This window comes from Ostrinia furnacalis, unplaced genomic scaffold, assembly GCF_004193835.3.
Source record: "Ostrinia furnacalis isolate ACB-3 unplaced genomic scaffold, ASM419383v2 OfSCF6631, whole genome shotgun sequence".
NCBI lineage: Eukaryota > Metazoa > Arthropoda > Insecta > Lepidoptera > Crambidae > Ostrinia > Ostrinia furnacalis.
The window spans coordinates 65,582-82,775 of record NW_021136870.1 but is presented as its reverse complement, the minus strand read 5'-3'; the positions used below and the strand labels follow the sequence as shown (position 1 = coordinate 82,775).

At 40.4% G+C, this 17,194-nt stretch overlaps 1 protein-coding gene across 1 annotated transcript; it reads right to left on the bottom strand.

Moving 5' to 3' along the window:
• Positions 1 to 809: 809 nt before the first annotated feature.
• On the bottom strand, positions 810 to 17,077 carry LOC114362570 (uncharacterized; the record flags this gene model as incomplete). The annotated part of the gene is made up of 6 exons (XM_028318024.1): positions 16,997 to 17,077; positions 11,860 to 11,969; positions 11,163 to 11,377; positions 1,208 to 1,398; positions 1,009 to 1,140; positions 810 to 941 (listed from the first exon to the last, which is right to left on the bottom strand). Coding segments are annotated over exons 1-6 (861 nt in total), but the record flags the coding sequence as incomplete, so codon positions are not given.
• Positions 17,078 to 17,194: the final 117 nt, after the last annotated feature.

The window sequence follows — 17,194 nt, the reverse complement described above, 5'->3', positions numbered from 1 at the left end:
GACCCTACCACCGGTAGCTTGGGCCCTGCTCCGCTACCAGCGGAATAACTATTTTTAAGTATTTTTTTATAATGTATTTTTATTTATTTTTTTTGATAATTTACATTGTAAAAAAATATTTAAAATTAAGAACCAAGGTTAATAAAGAGAATAATAATAAATATCTTTGGACAATCACAGACAGCGTCATCTAGCCCCAAAGTAAGCAATTAATATGCTTGTGTTATGGGTGCTAGCTTAACGGATATACTACTTATATACTTTTTACTTTTTTTTTAAATACATACATATTATACATAGTAACACCCAGACCCGTCACAGAAATTAAAATTCATCATTTCAATTTCTGCCCGGCCGGGAATCGAACCCGGGACCTCTTGGCATAGTAGTCCGTTCTGAACCACTACACCAAACGGCCGACAAAATTGAGGTGGGCGTTATAAATACACTACGATCATTCAATTTTGGGGTTCGCGCACGAGACTATTGGGTAGATACAGTTACCTATGGTAGCTCTCAAAGAAAACCTGCAGTAAACCTCGCTTCTGGTGGCCTGGAATATTGTTGTTGACCTGCACATTTCTCGAGACATATTATACGCAGTGATATACCTGTTATCCCTGCATGTAGACGTGTGCCTGTTACACAAAGTGCTTAATTACCAAGCTATGCAGGCACGACGTTTCTAACCCGACCATAGCAACTAAATCGACGCCAGTTGACAGTTTTATGGACGGAAGAGGAGTCTAAACATGACGGGGATAAGAAAAGTGTTTTTTAAAAGAAAATAAAGGGTAAGCTCGCCTCACCTGCTTCACGTGGTGCGTGTTGACGATGTAGGTGAGCGTGTTGAGCCAGCACACGTGCTCGATGACGAAGCACAGCAGCCCGAGGACTCTCAGTCCGTCAAGTGCTTGTAAGTCCACGCCGGTCGACGGTAGCTCCACGCTTTGTGGACAGCAGCATAGACTAGCCATACGGCGCTTTCAAGATACAAGCTCGCCTCACCTTCTCCACGTGGCGCGTGTTGACGATATAGGTCAGCGTATTCAGCCAGCACACGTGCTCGATGACGAAGCACAGCAGCCCGAGGACTCTCAGACCGTCCAGCGCTTGCAGGTCCACCCTTGCTGACGGTAGCTCCACGCTTTGTGGACAGCAGCATAGACTAGCCATACGGCGCTTTCAAGATACAAGCTCGCCTCACCTTCTCCACGTGCCGCGTATTTACGATGTAGGTCAGCGTATTCAGCCAGCACACGTGCTCGATGACGAAGCACAGCAGCCCGAGGACTCTCAGACCGTCCAGCGCTTGCAAGTCCACGCCGGTTGACGGCGGCGCTGCGCACAGTGCCCGCCAGCTTCCGCGTAAAGACCACGACAGCGCCCAGCTCATACCTTGGGAAAACGTAGCTGTTATATCACTGTATTTGGTAGATAATGCAATGCTATGCTATACAAAGAGCTGCTACATTACGAAGAAATACGTAAGTCTTACGTACTTCGTAAGATGAACGTGGGGGACAGGACTATGTAATAAAGGACGATACGGAAAGGAGAAACTTAATAAGAACTCTTTTGAGAGATACCCAACTCGCATATGCACTTATAAACAAACTTCGTTTGGAGTGGTATGAAGCGCCATGCAGTCCCCAAAAACATCCAAGAACATCATTTACTATTTTATTTTAATGAAAACATAAGAAAAAGGACCTAAGTTGACAGATGTTTCTAAATTAATAATGACCTTTCACAAAGCACAACTAGTATAAAAAGCTGTTACGACTTGCGAACTTTTTAGGTAGGTAATGTACTTAATTTGCATACAACACAAAGAAATACGAGTATATTTCAAAGCTCCTAAAGCTTTCTACATAGTGTCCGCTTCATTGCAGGATTAATGAGAAATGTTCTGTGCCCAGTGCAACACGTTTGTAACAAGCGTTACTAAAGATGGCTAATGGTATACAAATGACTAATGGACATTGCAAGAAGGATCGTCCATCCACAGTTTAAGGCCTTGGTCGATTTCATCCTAGATTCTATTCAATAGCTCATTTTGTGCTATGCAGCCTTTTGCAATAAGCTAAAAGCTTATCTATGAAGTATGTCTACGAGTATTAATAGATTTTGATATTGCGGGGGCGTTTAATGGAAGTAAGCTGGCAGTCCGCATCTGATATCTATCTATCTATATAAATAAAAATGAATTGATGTTCGTTAGTCTGATTAAAACTCGAGAACGGCTGGGCCGATTGAGCTGATTTTGGTTTTAAAATGTTTGTCGTAGTCCAGGGTAGGTCTAAACGGTGAGCAAATACGCGCGCGATATTGTTTTTCTGTAACAGACAAAATTCCACGCGGGCGAAGCCGCGGGCGGAAAGCTAGTTATATGATACAAACATACGCACGAATTTTCGTTTGTAATAATAATTATGACCCGGCGAAATTCATACCGCCTATGTTCATCAGAAATAATGAAGATTCTAATGGTAAAAGAATTTTTAAACAGCAGTTTGAGTAAGTAGGTAGGTAGTAGGTACTGCCCGCCTCAAAATGAATATTACCTCCTGTCCTCCTGTAAACTGTAACACACATACTTTTATAGAGTTTAGGTACTATTACTTATTCTGTGGTTTAGGGCCTCCGCTGCCGCTGGCGCCCGCCGCGGGTACTACCTGCCTACTGCTGCTCATACATAACCGATACTGAACCGCCGAGTTTTATTGGAGGCCCTTAATAATCCTCTTTTAAATTTTCCGGTAGGTATCTTCCTTTCCGGTATTTTGTTTTTGGAGTTGAATAAATTGAGATAAATACAGAAAACTAATTACCAAAATAAGTTTCCAAGTGTCATCAAATATGATTTAAGATAACTACTGTAGGTACCATCCTACTTATATCCTACTTCCTACTAATATTATAAATGCGAAAGTTTGTATGGATGTCTGGATGTTAACATGTTTGTTACTCTTTCACGCAAAAACTACTGAACGGATTTTAATGAAACTTTATAGTATTAATTATATATAACCCAGATTAACATATAGGCTATAATATGTGACGCGGGTGAAGCCGCGGGCAAAATAGCTAGTCTATACTAATATTATAAAGCTGAAGAGTTTTTTTGTTTGTTTACTTGAACGCGCTAATCTCAGGAACTACCGATCCGATTTGAAAAATTCTTTCAGTGTTAGATAGCCCATTTATCGTGGAAGGATAGGCTATATACCATCACGCTACGAGTGCAGAGCAACAATGAAAAATGTTGCGAGAACGGGTTTTCACGCGTACGAAGTCGCGGGCTATAATAGATATGCTTAGTGATAGCCGGACAAGCCAACTACATATTACCAGTTTCTCGCTTCTCCAAAGCCTTTCCTCACGAGATGCGGTCGCTCTGTTATGCAAGCTGAATCAATAAAACCTCGGATTTCATAGACCGCACGTGTCGGGTCACGTGGTTATACCAAATAAGTTGACGTAACTGCAAAGTTTATTTTCTACTCGATTCCTTTAAACCCTTTTGTTGTGAAAGACTTCATTTTATTTTTTATTTTATTTTATTTACTAGCTTTCCGCCCGCGGCTTCGCCCGCGTGGAATTTTGTCTGTCACAGAAAAACTTTATCGCGCGCGTCCCTGTTTCAAAAACCGGGATAAAAACTATCCTATGTTCTTTCCCGGGACTCAAACTATCTCTATGCCAAATTTCATCAAAATCGGTTGCGAGGTTTAAGCGGGAAAGCGTAACAGACAGACAGACAGACAGAGTTACTTTCGCATTTATAATATTAGTTGGGATTAGGACAACCAACAAGACAAACACGGCATACTCGTACATATGGAATTACTATAACTAAAACTGCTTAGAACTAAGTGTTGTCTTAATTAAAGGCTGCCACGGCTTGTATAATCCGCAATTAAAATATTTACAACAAAAATGACAGTTACAATATAATATTGTGTTTCTCAAGTAAAACTTTCCATTTCGGTAACTGAGGCCCTTCTCTTGTTTGATGAAGTTTATTTTTGCATCAGCTCAGTGATACTGAATGATAGGACATCATTACCACCGAAGCAACTTCGTAACTTACAAATGTCTAAATTATTAACGTTATAAAATACTTATAACGAGCGTGATAACTTAATTTAGTTAATTTAAAAGGCCCATCAAGATACCATCTTATTTACGATCAGTTAACGTTATTAGAACCGTCACGCACAGCTGATTTTCTCGTCTCATCTTAAAATTCACGGCCTTTTGAATGGCATCTGTCTAACACTAACCCCAATTTCTTACAAGAGATTAATATTCGTGATTGTCCCGGATTCTGAATTGATATTTATAGTTTGAGCATGCTCAGTTTCTACTCAAGTTTGAAATTTTCAAAATTCATAGTTGTTAAGTAAAGAATGAGCACGCTCAAGCTGAAAGTCTTAATTCCGAAACCGGGCCTTTATCTAGCACTAGCTGTGCCCCACGGTGTTACCCGCAGTAAAGCGTAGCCTATGTGTTAATCCAGGGTGTCAGTTAACTCGTGAAGCGAAAGTAACATACATACACACTCGCAAACTTTTATATATTAGTGTGATATCCTCATCCAGGTAAAACCGGGGCATGTAACAATCACTATGAAAACTATGCGGCTATCTCCTTGTATGCACCTTCGCTGCGTTTTGAAACAGTGAACGTCTTGGACAATGGATTGGGCAATGGCGTCTAACCTGTGATCTAAAATTACGCGGAATTAGTGCAATAATAATTACTTAATTTAAAACTTGAAGAGTGAAGTGGTCGACTTACTTGCCTAGCTTACAGTTTTGAAATTACTCAGAGTCAGTGTGTTCCAGTTATGGGATAAAATAAATAAATACATAAATATCCTTGGACATTTAACACTACGCTTCTAGTCCCAAACTAAGCAAAGCTTGTACTATAGGCACTAGACAACGGATATAAACATACTTAAATACTTTTTTTTTGTAAATACATACAAATTATACATAGTAACACCCAAACCCATCACAGAAATTAAAATTAATCATTTCAATTTCTGCCCGGCCGGGAATCGAACCCGGGACCTCTCGGCATAGTAGTCCGTTTAAACCACTACACCAAACGGCCGGATAATAACAATATAGTCATTTTAGGTAGCAGTAATAATGTTATAATAGACCTGAAGGTTGTTTTGTTATAATAAACAGTAAAATAAATCGAAACTATACGTTTAAACATGACTTAGCGACTTCCAACTCTTGAGGAGGAAACGCCCATACAAAAGACATCAACGCATTATGCCCAACTCGGCACGCAAACGCAAATCTTATTTTCTTTATTTATTGTTATTTGTTTTCATGTAGACTTCAAAAATAGTTGGTACAGATTTAAAGCGAAAAGATTTGTGTTGTATTTAAGTTAGATTATGATGTTTTAGCGTGAAATATTTGGGCAATTATTTGCTGAGTAAATTAACAATCCTTTTTCTGGGAGGAATCGAACTAGGTTAATAAAAATTTGTTGTAAACACATAACAATATTACAGCCAGTTAAAGGAAATCGTTATAACATTACTAGTCCTAGCCTTAGCCCCAGCCGGCCGCGAGACGTGCGCTTGCGCAACGCGGGACTATTCGGGTCAGAGTCCTTCTGCTCACTTACGCTCACCGACTGTTATGTAGAAAATTCTGGCTCTACACCTATTTGGGCCACGGAAAAAATTACGATACTTTATTATCGATCATTTGAATATATTTGATGTACTTAAATTTGACTATTCTTACCGTTAGATAATTCCTGGCAATAAGTGGTGACTGAATTTGTTCCGGCGTTTCTTCTCAGCACTTGCCATATGTTTGTCTCGAAGCGCTGGTAGGGCCCAAAAGATAAGGAGACATGTAAAGTGCCCCATAAGGGCTACCTTTTCTTTTTTTATTATTTTCTATTGACGTTCATAAGTGCCACTTGTGGTCTAAACTGAATAAATATTTTTGATTTTGATTTTTGATTTTGATTTTTGATTTTTGATTTTGAGTATTTATCTAAAAGGTGACTGACTGACATAGTGATCTATCAACGTACAGCCCAAACCACTGGATGGATCTGGCTGAAATTTGGATGTGTTATGACGTAGGCATCCGCTAAGAAAGGATTTTGAGAAACTCCACCCCTAATGGGGTAACTCTGGTACAAAGGGAGACGCGTACGAAGTCGCGGGCGGCCGCTAGTAATAATTATTTAAAATATTTTTGATTTAAAGATCCTTATAGAAGAGGATGCTTACGAGCATATTATTATTAGAATTATAAACATATTATTACTTCGTTTATTTATTAGTTTACTTAGCTCCATGTACTCGTATAAACAAGTGATTTCCCTTTATTAAAAATACGTACAATAAATTACAATAATATTGTTTTAACTTTCATGGACATGATCATTCATATCGTTATTTCTACCAAATATGTTATTATTGAAATGTTGATAAACAAACCGACACTCACATCTATATTTAGTAACGTATCCATAATTAGCATTGCGTCAAACCACGTGGGTTAATAATTTTCCGCTGAGCGAGTCGCGGTCATGCTTTTTCATTCCTTTCATAAGGCATTGATTACTTCAGGTCGTGCCACAATGGGTATATTTTAGAAAATGCTTATCAGTTTTTATAAGAATCAACTTTGCATGACATATAAATAAATATATGAGTTTATATCCGTTGTGTGTACACATGTACAAGCATTGCTTAGTTTGGGACTAGTATTATATTATCTGTGGTTTGGGACTAGAAGAGTAGTGTAAAATGTCCAAGTATATTTATTTATTTATTAGAAATTAGCCTAGAGACAACTAGCTTCTACGAGAAGTGTAGCTTCCGACCATTTCAGCTTGTTGCCCACTGAAAAGAACTCTTACAAACACAAAGCACTTACAGGTACTACAAGGTACATATATTCTTAATTTATTTATTGAGGCAAACTGTTTTTCTTTATATTAAAAGGTATTTATCAAAGTGTGATTAAGTTGGTAAAATTATTTCTTAAATAAATAGTTCAAAATACCTAAAAAAATAAGTAATTGTTAAATTGAAAATAGCTTCAGTTATTTTGCTGTCAGAGTTAATTAATTACGTACCTGGTCATTCATGCAGGAAAATTAAATAATAACTAGTATTGTAAAGTATAAAATAAATAATCCCTAATGAGACTTCATCGCTCGTTAATCGCAACTAAGAGTCATTTGGGCTGGGTTTCACCATCTTACTTTAACTTTAACAAACGTTAAAAATCTGTCAAACTCCATACAAAAACACCGGTTATTGTTATAGTTACGATTAAAATAGAGTGGTGCAATTCAGCCTTAGTGTGCCCCAATATAATTTTAACCCTGCAACTGCGAGACAACGTATAATTAGAAAAAGATGTGGGCCAATACACTAATTACTGCGTTGTCGAATAGTGCAGATTCTACATCTTCTACACTGTAGAAAAACTACTTTGCTAAGTGGACCCACGTAACTTAGTTGGCATAAAGTTTAGAGTTTATTTTCCTCAAAATCCGTTCACCTTTATAAAGTGCCATTCACTGACTTAGGGCGTTCGTGAATGGTTTGAAAGTGAGAGAAATAAAATATTAGTACCAAAGTCATTCCAGTGGGATTAAGTTGCGAAAGATCTCTGAAAACCACAAATGGAACTTTGGCATTACAAGCTTTCATATCAATCAAGTCTCACTCACACAACTCAATGAGTCTGTTTATTACCTATCTGACATTTATAATACAAATTGTTCAGACCAATATCTCACATAAGCGTGTGATTTGTTACAAATGTTATTACATTTCGAAATACGAACGATATGTTACTCGTATTATAGCATAACTGTCACTGCTTCGATGCCTCGCAACAGCAGTAACACGCTGCGTTCGATTATCGCAACAAAGTATATTTTATAAATATTCGCGGTTATAAAATAAGGAAAATTACTAGTTTTTTTTTTCATTCGAGAATAAATTTTATAATAATACATTAACTTAAAATGACTTAAAAACTAAAATTTAAAAATTACTAGTTTAGAAATATGTAGTTAAGCTTAATAACTAGAGACTTTCAAAGCCCACGCTTTACTTAAGTTCACGCAATATTGAGCACGATTTTCTTTCTTTGAAAACCATTTAAAGATGTCTTATTGTGAGCTAGTGATCAGCTTTGAAACACGCTCTTCTTTTCTTCAGTTGTCTGAGATATTTCTACAGGATATCTTACAAAACTTACAATACGTTCGTGCCGCCGTGACTGACGTATAAATCATCTGTGCACTTTATGCCAAATTGCCAATCACACTATAATCACACATAATCATAGTATTTGGTTCGATTCGCCGCGTGGGCAATAGGTTATACTATGTACCAGTACCTACAAGGAATGCCTTTCACATAACGCGCGCCTAATCTGTACCCGGGAACGAATATTTATGTAACTGCAGCTTTAGTTATCTTGCTCAGTTATGTTAAAGTTAGAAGCAAGTTTGTGAAGCTTTAGAAAACTTTTAGAACTTTCCCTTGCTATTTAGTGTAACTTTAAGCTGGCGTTAGGGACCCGGAGAACATTAAAGGATCGGTTTCCGTAAAGGGCGATTTGTTTTATGACCTCAAGCGTTTAACTCGTATAGTCGTACGTATCTCGTATAAGAATATACAGGGTGTTAGGTAAATGGGTAAATGAGCCGACACTAGCCCATGTTAACATATGCATATAAATGGTATGGTGAAGTCAGAAATTTGATATCATCATTTTATTTTTTTTAATTTTCATACAAAATAAATTTTATAAGATCCGATTTGTATGAAAATTAAAATAATTAAAATGAAGATATCAATATTCTGACTTCACCATACCATTTATATGCCCATGTTAACATGGGCTAGTGTCGGCTCATATACCCATTTACCTAACACCCTGTATATTAAATCATAGTCATAATCAAGCCATAGTTAAGGAATTGGTAATTGGTGTAAATCACAATGCAAAATAAATTACTATTATTTATATTTTAGTTTAAAGTTAATTGAATAATTTAAAAAAACAAATGTTAAGCCGCGTAGCGGTAATGAGCAGCGGCTCTTCGGAATCCTCTGACCGAGCTAGTTAAGCTCTAATTAAGATTTAATGTATTTCTTCCAAATGAAGTGGCTTCAATGTGGCAAGGTGCAGAGTCCAAAACACTTGGAACGAGTTTTTCAGTTGGAGTGACGCGATAATGATAACTCATCGCTACTTGCTATGGTCTAATTACGTTTTGCAATATTCAAAAGGTGAACGCGTATTTACTATTAAGTATCTAGTAGTTAGGGTTTAATTGCGTATCATAGGTAGTTTTCTTTAAAACTGTAAGCGTACATAACATTTTCCATATTTAGTATGGTCAATTTATACCATAGTTCAACCAGAACTTTTTGTAATAAGAGGGAATATGACCTAATAGGTAGGTCAAGTTCGGTGATCAATTTATTGATATTTTGTTTGCTAACAAACTCTGAATGCCTAGTTCTTGTCGATGAAATACTATGTTTGTTCTGACAACTTTCTATAGCAAATACTAGGGTTTCTATTAAAGCCACGGCCACCAACGAACCGCAAATATGATGGTTTCGCCAATCGAAAGAAACGCAAAGATCGCGCTTGCCCAACGCTGCGCGCGCGCCGTTGCGCCGGCCGGCTGCGTTAGATAACTGCTGGTTCCTGACTCCATTCAGTAATTTCCAGTAACATAGATAAGTTAATTAATCTTGGAATTGAAATTGGATTTTTGCGCATGAGGTTTCTCAGTTTGTCTTTACTTTTGGGAGTCACGCATAGGTAAAAGGAAACTTGGGAATAGATCAGTTTTCTTTCAGTTCTCTATACAATTTACCTACAGAAAATGTAACAATTACTCAGATATTTTTGGCCATCATTCAAATTATTGATGAAGAAGTGTCAATTATCACCATGGCATATGGCGCAGCCAAATCTAATTGCTTGAAATGCTGTATCCGTGATGATAATAAATAATCAATTCTGATCATACCTACTAATTTAACATGACTGCAATATGTAAATTGTATTGCCCGTCCATGGGAAGCTTTTCTAAAAGCTCACGCATGTAACGGAAAATTTTGATCTTCGATTCTTTGGCGGTGACCATGAATTTGATTAGAACGAGCTATAAATGTTACATAACGCTTATTACCGTTATTTTTACTACTGACCCGGCGACTGGTCGACGATCGACAGTCGCATCTAGGCTGATTGCACAGTGACCTCCGAAGACAACTTGTGTAAGTGAGATAACATCGTTGGCTCACTCGCGAAATGATCACTAGTTCTTGCTTTTGAGCTGTGCAAATTTTGAAGTGATAGGACTTGAGCAAATAACAGTGGCAAGAGTCTTTGTTAATCTCAAGTCGATCTTTCGTGACCGATTTTAAATTGCCCTTCGAAGCTTAGTAGTAAAATGTTAAATGCTAAAAGTATAATCAAAGAATGAGATGATAATGAACGGGCGCATAGTGTTCGAAGAGAGTTCAACGATCTTTAAATTGACCACAAGCTATTGTGACGCATATTATGTAATTTTGAACATAATATTGACTCCACAGCACAGAGATAAAAACAAGCTTTTCTAGTGAAAGCTATTCGTGATGCTGACCAATTCTATGAATATGAAATAGATAAAAAACAGTATTATTCGCAGTCAGTTTAATCCAGTTAGCATCGTTCGTAACGCCCCAGTGGGCTAACGGTGGCAGCGCCGGTGAACCGCGAAGTCCCGAGTTCGTTTTCGCGGTCGGTCAAAGTGTGTCGACTTGGACGTGATATCCGTGTGCATGTTCGACGATAATAGCGGTAATAATTTAGTGGCCATTTGGGTAGATTGTTTTAGAAGCAGTTAACTTTACGATAGAGTCATTTTTAATTTTTAATTAGCAATGTGTGCTTTGGAATATTTGGATTAATCTGTAAGCTTAATTGCATTTAAAGTAAATAAATACCAGTCAATCAAGGAATATGCACTGATCTCTTTGAAGATATTTCTTCCAGCCGACCCCAGGCCTTCATAGACATTGACTATCTATCAGTTCACTGATGCAACACTGGAATAAAAGTTGATGTACTAACTTTTCTTGGCGTGGTCGGTGAGCGTGAGGTCAAGCCCCGTGCTGACCGCGGCGAGCGCGAGCAGTGTCGCGAGCACGCCGGCGAATGCTCGCTCGCTGGTTGTCAGCGGCGGCGCCGGCGCCGGGCCCGCGCCGCGCTCGCAGTACTCTAGGTGGTACAGCCGCGCAGACAGGTTGTAAGCTGACATGGTACTCGCGTTCACGCATGACGCAAACCTGAAATAGTAACGTGTCTAAAAAAGGTCGCACAAGACGCGAACCAGTGCCTGAAGACAATTTACTATGCGTATACAGTGTATAACAAAGAAATAGCTTTACTACGGGGCGTCACTACAAAACAGTAAATGAATGGCGAATGTTATATTCTAGAGACCCAATGGCCGTCGAAAACGTGAACATATGAAGCAATCTTCGTTATCAAGAAATTTCGCTTGATGGTCTCAAATGTGTAACCTGTGAATAGACTGTAATGATTCTCCAGACCGTAATTTCAAATCTCTAACCATGGAGCACTCGATTTAAATACGTGTCTATAAGGAACTATCCAGGATCCGTTTTTTTTCTCTGACTGGATAAAAATAATGAACTTGAAGTCCGGCTAGTGTCCCAAGAATAGCGAATATCTCACTTGGAACAGATCAAACCATGAGAATTTCTATAATCTGTTGTCTGAGGTGTAAGAGCATACTCGTACGCACCAAGCGTCCATGGGCTGGTGCTCGTCGTCGAGCTCGCAGCGCCGCGACACGCACAGCCCGCGGTGCAGCCGCGTGTGGTTGAAGTTGTCCACCCAGTTCGACGAGTGTAGCTGCGGAATACATAAATTATATTACTCCAGAATTCAAAGATACAACCAAACACTACACTTGCTTGCTGCTTGGAAAAAAATGATTGAACGATTTGGTGGCGAAAAGATGAGAGCTGTTTATTTAGCAGTGGACTACTGTGAGTTGATAATTACCTAATGAACAAAAACTCATTCATACAGCAGCATAAGAAAATCTAGATGTGGATTTAATTAAGAAATTTTCCGGTTTTTTTTAAGTAGGAAACGATGTCTTTTGGACAAACAAGAAAAATTACGGTTGATTGTTGTTGTTGATCATCCATTACACATAAAGAAACGGTTGAAAAGGCAAAAGTATTTCAGCTCCGCCACAGATGAAACTAGCCATGAACTAATAAAACATCTACCTAACCACTTTATGACCAGCGAAGAAAGAGATTGTCTTTAAAAATCTCAATAACCATTTTCCTTTCTACATTCTTTTCAAATTTCTAAAGCTCGGCCATCGTTCGCCGCGACCTTCGTTCGGACCTTGATCCCACAAGCTGACAGCTCCAAATGAGGATCATTTCGATTTTTAGCTGTGAATGCAGATTTATAGGGCTAAGAAATCCTTAATACACAGTGCAAAAATTTTTGTTCTACGACAAAAATTGACGAAGTTATGGCCAAATTACTAAAAAAGTTCACTGACCGCCCGGCGCCGGGACGATGACGTCATTATATCCGATCCGAACGCTGCCGGCGTACTGCGTGGATAGAAAATATTCTTTTCTAGCCAAATTATCAGTTTTAGGGAAAAACTTGTAATGACATTTATTCATCAGAATAAAGTAAGCTATCGATAGGTAATTTTTAAAAATGGAAATTGTGAAAAATAACGCAAAAAATCCATACGCTCATACGATTCAATGGCACGCAGAGACGCGATTGGGGTCTCCGCGGTGGTATATTTGGCGATTTATTCAAATAAAGTGTACATACCTAAGTGTTGTTAGAGTCATATCTTCTTCCAAGTAAAATATAAGTGAATACTTAAAATAATATCGATTAAATTTACAGATTATTGTCTATGACTCACAGGTTACGGCACTGATGTGTCAGAGACAAGTCATAGACAATATGGAGATAACACATGATTTTAAACGTCAAGTCAATTTGACAATGTCACAAATTTTCATCGTCCACGTATTTTGCTAAAATAATTTGTTTCAAAGATTGATTTCAAACTTGTATAAACGTGAAAATAAAGTTGGTTTCATGGGCTTGCTAAATAGTGTGTATGATATTATGAACACGTAAGTGATTATGGTGTAATGAGGATCATTTCGATTTTTAGCTGTGAATGCAGATTTATAGGGCTAAGAAATCCTTAATACACAGTGCAAAAATTTTTGTTCTACGACAAAAATTGACGAAGTTATGGCCAAATTACTAAAAAACTTCACTGACCGCACGGCGCGGGGACGATGACGTCATTATATCCGATCCGAACGCTGCCGGCGTACTGCGTGGATAGAAAATATTTTTTTCTAGCCAAATTATCAGTTTTAGAGAAAAACTTGTAATGACATTTATTCATCAGAATAAAGTAAGCTATCGATAGGTAATTTTTAAAAATGGAAATTGTGAAAAATAACGCAAAAAATCCATACCCTCATACGATTCAATGGCATGCAGAGACGCGATTGGGGTCCCCGCGGTGGTATATTTGGCGATTTATTCAAATAAAGTGTACATAAGGCCTCAGCCTCGAACTTAGCGGGCAGCGGGGCGGCGGCGGCGGCGGCGCGGGAGCGGCAGGATCTTATGCGTAAAATCAAATACACCGGTTCTCGAAAACAGCGGCGCGGCAGCGGGGCGGCAGCGGGCAACGAGCGGGCAGCGGCGAGGGAGCGGGCAACGAGCGGGCAGCGCACTCCTTCTTTTGCCCACAATAAATCGAGCGTTAGGAATAAATTTGAATCAAAATAAAATTGTCGCCGTTGTTCAGACATTTCGTTTGCCAATAAAAACAAATATCTCGAAAACACAACCCCGAACACAACACTTCGCCGCTAAAGCGCCGCGCGAGCTGCCCGCTTGTTTCGAGAACGGGTCTGCGTTGCCCGCCCCGCTCCAGCGCCGCCGCCGCTCCCGCCCCGCTGCCCGCTAAGTTCGAGGCTGAGGCCTAAGTGTTGTTAGAGTCATATCTTCTTCCAAGTAAAATATAAAAATGTATAAGTATTAATTTATTTACTTCTAACAATAAGTTATAACTTCTAACTAGCTGGAAATCTATTTAATCTTAGCCTAGAAGCTGGGTATGACTACCCCGCCCCTCTCCTCTCCCCAGGTCATAAACTGGGCATGACATCCCCCTCGGCCAGAAGTTGGGTATGATTTACCCCCCCAGGCCAGAAACTGGGTATGACTTGCCTCTCCCCCCTCCCACCAAGGCCAGAAGCTGGGTAAGGCTTGCCCCCCCNTATTTACTTCTAACAATAAGTTATAACTTCTAACTAGCTGGAAATCTATTTAATCTTAGCCTAGAAGCTGGGTATGACTACCCCGCCCCTCTCCTCTCCCCAGGTCATAAACTGGGCATGACTTCCCCCTCGGCCAGAAGTTGGGTATGATTGACGGATATAATGACGTCACGCGGCCTTGCGTACGTTGACTTTTAGCGGCAAAAACGGCCTATGTTTATTACTTAATATCTTCGTAAGTAATGGTCCGATTTGGATAATTCAAAAAGATATATCTTTCTTATGTCTTAAAGATTAACGTAGATACTAGTTTTATTGAATTTTCTACAACAGTACTGATCCTCATTGCACTAATTCTAATCACGTTTACGTTACATTGAAGATATTCGTTGCATAAGATGCTTTGGGAGTTAAAGACCCCAGAAATGTGTGTCAAGGGTACACAACAATCTCACTGGACTCGCTTTCAACACATCGCGTGTTAGATCTAATCGCTTGTTTTGTTGTGAATTGTATTATACAATTATTTTGATGCCTGTTGACGTTGAACTCGCCTTTTTTGTTTGTATATGTGGCTGATTGAATTGAAATTAGCATTCGCAGACATTATCTTCGTAGAGAACGGTCAAGGAAGATTTATAACACGAAAAACCCAGAATTGGGATACAAAAGTTCATTAAAAACATTATGTACTGTACCGTCTGTTGATCATACTCTTACATATTTCATTGGAATTTCATTGTTTTGAAAAATAAACTAGGTACTCAAAGGGCACGACCATAGTACATTCTATTTTCAGTTTCAGAGTTATTAGAATTACTTATTTTACTATTATAACTAGCTTGATCTTGAAACGGTTGTAATCCTTATAACTGTTAGCGAGCAGTTTCGTAACCACCCTCTCACTTACGTAGTCGCCCGGACTGGCCGCGCGGGTGCCAACAACCCATGACTTATGGCTTCCTGGCGGTCTACATGAACGCTGCTTTAAGCAGCAGGCAACTAAATTAAACAAAAATCTCCATCCCTCGACCATTATCCTCTTCTGATAGCTCAGTCTTCTCAGATTTTATTTTAATAAACGTAACTACGATGATGCCGTCAGGCCATAAAGCATCAATTGACATGCAAAAATCTTGGCGCATTACGTGAGACAGGCAGATGAGAACTTTTATGGGATTATTCATAAAGTAATTAATGGCTATTTAATACTATTTAATTAAATCTCATAAAAGTTCTCGAATGGCATACCCCATTAAATCAAGTATTTCCCATTAATTATCCTATTTGTTTTTCTACTTCCCTATAAATTAATTCATTATGGTAATCCTGACGACCTTTTCCATATTGCGCTCTAGATCTATGCAACTCCTGAAAGCATCCTAATTTCAATAATTGCATCAACCGAACAGACTGTAGATGGCAATATTAAAGAGCTCTAGCAGCAATTATAATAATTAGCACATTATTTTCATGTAATGTTTTCATAATATGATTACATTACATATTTTCACATAGGTAGTTATGCAGCGTTGTAAATATATCAGCAGTCTGGTTATGTACTAGGTTTTGGGTTAGAAAATGTGGTGTGTAGTGTGTTTCTGGCAACGAAGAGACCACCAACACTTACCACGGCGTCGTAAAAGGCGATTCTGGGATATACAAACTTCAAGCCTCTCAAACTGGTCTGGCCAGCGTGGGAAGTGTAGGCCAAGTCCACCATCTGCCTGTGGTAAATTAGAGAGGATCGTACTGTACATTCGGCCGTTCAGTGCAGACTACCGCAATGCACGCTGCTCCCGCCAGCTCTTCTCGCGACCTGACGACACTGGTGCAAGAGCCGCACCTGCATGAGCTGGTAGAGCAGGCTCGGTTTATCGGGCGCCAGCTCGAAGCTGCCCACGCAGTAGACGCCGCGAGCCGCGAGCCTCTCCTCACGACCTGACGATGCCGGTGCAAGGGACGCACCTGCATGAGCTGGTAGAGCGGGCTGGGCTCGTCGGGCGCCAGCTTGAAGCTGCCCACGCCAGTACGTGCTGCGCACCGCCAGGCTCTCCTCATGACCTGACGATGCTGGTGCAAGGGACGCACCTGCATGAGCTGGTAGAGCGGGCTGGGCTCGTCGGGCGCCAGCTCGAAGCTGCCCACACAGTAGACCCCGCGAGCCGCGAGCCTCTCCTCACGACCTGACGATGCCAGTGCAAGGGACGCACCTGCATGAGCTGGTAGAGCGGGGTTCGGCTCGTCGGGCGCCAGCTCGAAGCTGCCCACGCAGTAGAACCCGCGAGCCGCCAGGCACTCCTCACGACCTGACGATGCTGGTGCAAGAGACGCACCTGCATGAGCTGGTAAAGCAGGCTCGGTTTATCGGGCGCCAACTCGAAGCTGCCCACGAAGCAGACGCCGCGTGCTGCCAGGCACTCCTCACGACCTGACGATGCTGGTGCAAGAGACGCACCTGCATGAGCTGGTAAAGCAGGCTCGGTTTATCGGGTGCCAGCTCGAAGCTGCCCACGCAGTAAACCCCGCGAGCCGCGAGCCTCTCCTCACGACCTGACGATGCTGGTGCAAGGGACGCACCTGCATGAGCTGGTAGAGCGGGCTGGGCTCGTCGGGTGCCAGCTCGAAGCTGCCCACGCAGTACACGCCGCGCGCCGCCATGCTGTCATCATGACCTGACGATGCTGGTGCAAGGGACGCACCTGCATGAGCTGGTAGAGCGGGCTCGGCTCGTCGGGCGCCAGCTCGAAGCTGCCCACGCAGTACACGCCGCGCGCC